General features: G+C 57.4%; 1 protein-coding gene across 3 annotated transcripts in view; it reads right to left on the minus strand.

The window, feature by feature from the left end:
• Positions 1–1,055: 1,055 nt before the first annotated feature.
• The window catches only part of LOC105292123 (beta-1,3-glucosyltransferase-like), a 61,051-nt gene continuing 60,616 nt past the window's right edge, over positions 1,056–1,490 (minus strand). For all 3 annotated transcript variants that reach the window (XM_023530674.1, XM_023530675.1, XM_023530676.1), the window contains one exon: positions 1,056–1,229. In XM_023530674.1, the coding sequence (XP_023386442.1) occupies positions 1,071–1,229 (159 nt within the window). In that variant the 3' untranslated portion in view covers positions 1,056–1,070. The remainder of the gene's footprint in view (positions 1,230–1,490) is intronic.

Consider the following 1,490-nt stretch of genomic DNA (forward strand, 5'->3'; position numbering starts at 1 on the left):
TGTCACTCAGGGCATTAGGAAGCCCCCCACCGAGAGCCCCTCCAAAAGCGATAAAGAGCGAGAGAAACATCCAGAAGACGGGTTTTCCCTCAGGCACTGAGCACACAATCCAGATTCTCCCCACTGCCAGAGTGTACGTATGCGTGCATTTGTGCATGTGTCACGTGTGCGTGTATGTGCGTGTGCATGTGTGTGTGCAAGTGTGCCTGTGTGTGCATGTGTGCATGTTTGCATATGCATGCGTGTGCATGCATGTGCATGTGTGTGCCTGTGTGTGTGTGCATGCATGTGTGTGTGCCTATGTGTGCATGAGTGGGCATGTGTGTTTGCATATGCGTGTGTGCATGCACGTGTGCATGCATGTATGCGTGAGTATGCATTGAGTTGTGTGCATCTGCATATGCATGTGTGTGCATGTGTGTAAATGTGTGTGCATGCATTTGCATATGCATGTGTGCATGTGTGTATGCATACATTCATCTTTGAAAATGCGATACACAGACTTCTGTGTGACTGACTCGGGAATAAGTGCCAACATGTGAGGGTGGTGAGTAGATTCTCCCATCCGAGGAGGAACAGTCACAGCCCCGTGAGGCTCAGGGGCCTTCGGGCCCCGTGGGGGATGGGGCCGAGGGTCTGCCACGAGGAGTAAGTTCACTCTGACCGCTGTGGACAGTCCCAGGTGAGATCAAAGCGAGGTCGCCAGCTGAGAAGGAGACGGGACAGGCTTGGGTGTCACAGGGAAGGTGTGACATCGCCCTTCTAAGGAATGGCGCAGAGATTCCGAGGGGCACAGGCTGCACCGTCAACAAGAGACGATGCTGGACTTGGAAGCGCTGCAGCCAGTGCTGTCAAAGGCCGTGGAGGCTGCGGTCCACTCCGCACGGCCCAGCCGCTCGCCCTGTGCGTCGCTGCCCCTCTGTCCTCGGCATGGCGGTGACGACGGGCTCACCTCCCGGGGCTGAGATCAGTCCAGACGCGACACACGATCTTACCTGGCTCGCACAGCCAACGCTGACTCTCTCTCAGCATGAGATGTGCTGGGACAGTATGTGCACGGTGGGCGTGTTCTACTTCGGGGTGCAAGGGAGCTTTCTCCCGGTACTTACGCAAAGGGGCAGGGAAGAGTGACCCGTGGTGGCGCAGCGGGCATCCACGCTGTCTGTACACAACTCTGGCACTGGAGTGAGGGCAGGCCCGTCCCCTTTGTCCCAGATGTAGAGGGCGATCTGTCAGGCGACAGGAGACCGGCAGTGAGTGGATGGACTCGACCAGCCCCGCGAGTGTGCGAGGGTGTGACGCGTCAGGGAAGAGGGCCACGCGGTCTACGGAGGACTGAGGTCGGACCGCGTCCGTCCGTCGCTACTCAGCGGGCTTCCTGACTTTCAGAAGCCGTAACTCCACGTGGACCCATCTGTCCTTCATCAACAACAGACGATTAACTACGAATCGACATCTGACCTCCGGAAGCCTCCCCGTTGTCCTAAGCA

The sequence above is a fragment of the Pteropus vampyrus genome, unplaced genomic scaffold, assembly GCF_000151845.1.
Source record: "Pteropus vampyrus isolate Shadow unplaced genomic scaffold, Pvam_2.0 Scaffold52, whole genome shotgun sequence".
In the NCBI taxonomy this organism is placed as follows: Eukaryota; Metazoa; Chordata; class Mammalia; order Chiroptera; family Pteropodidae; genus Pteropus; species Pteropus vampyrus.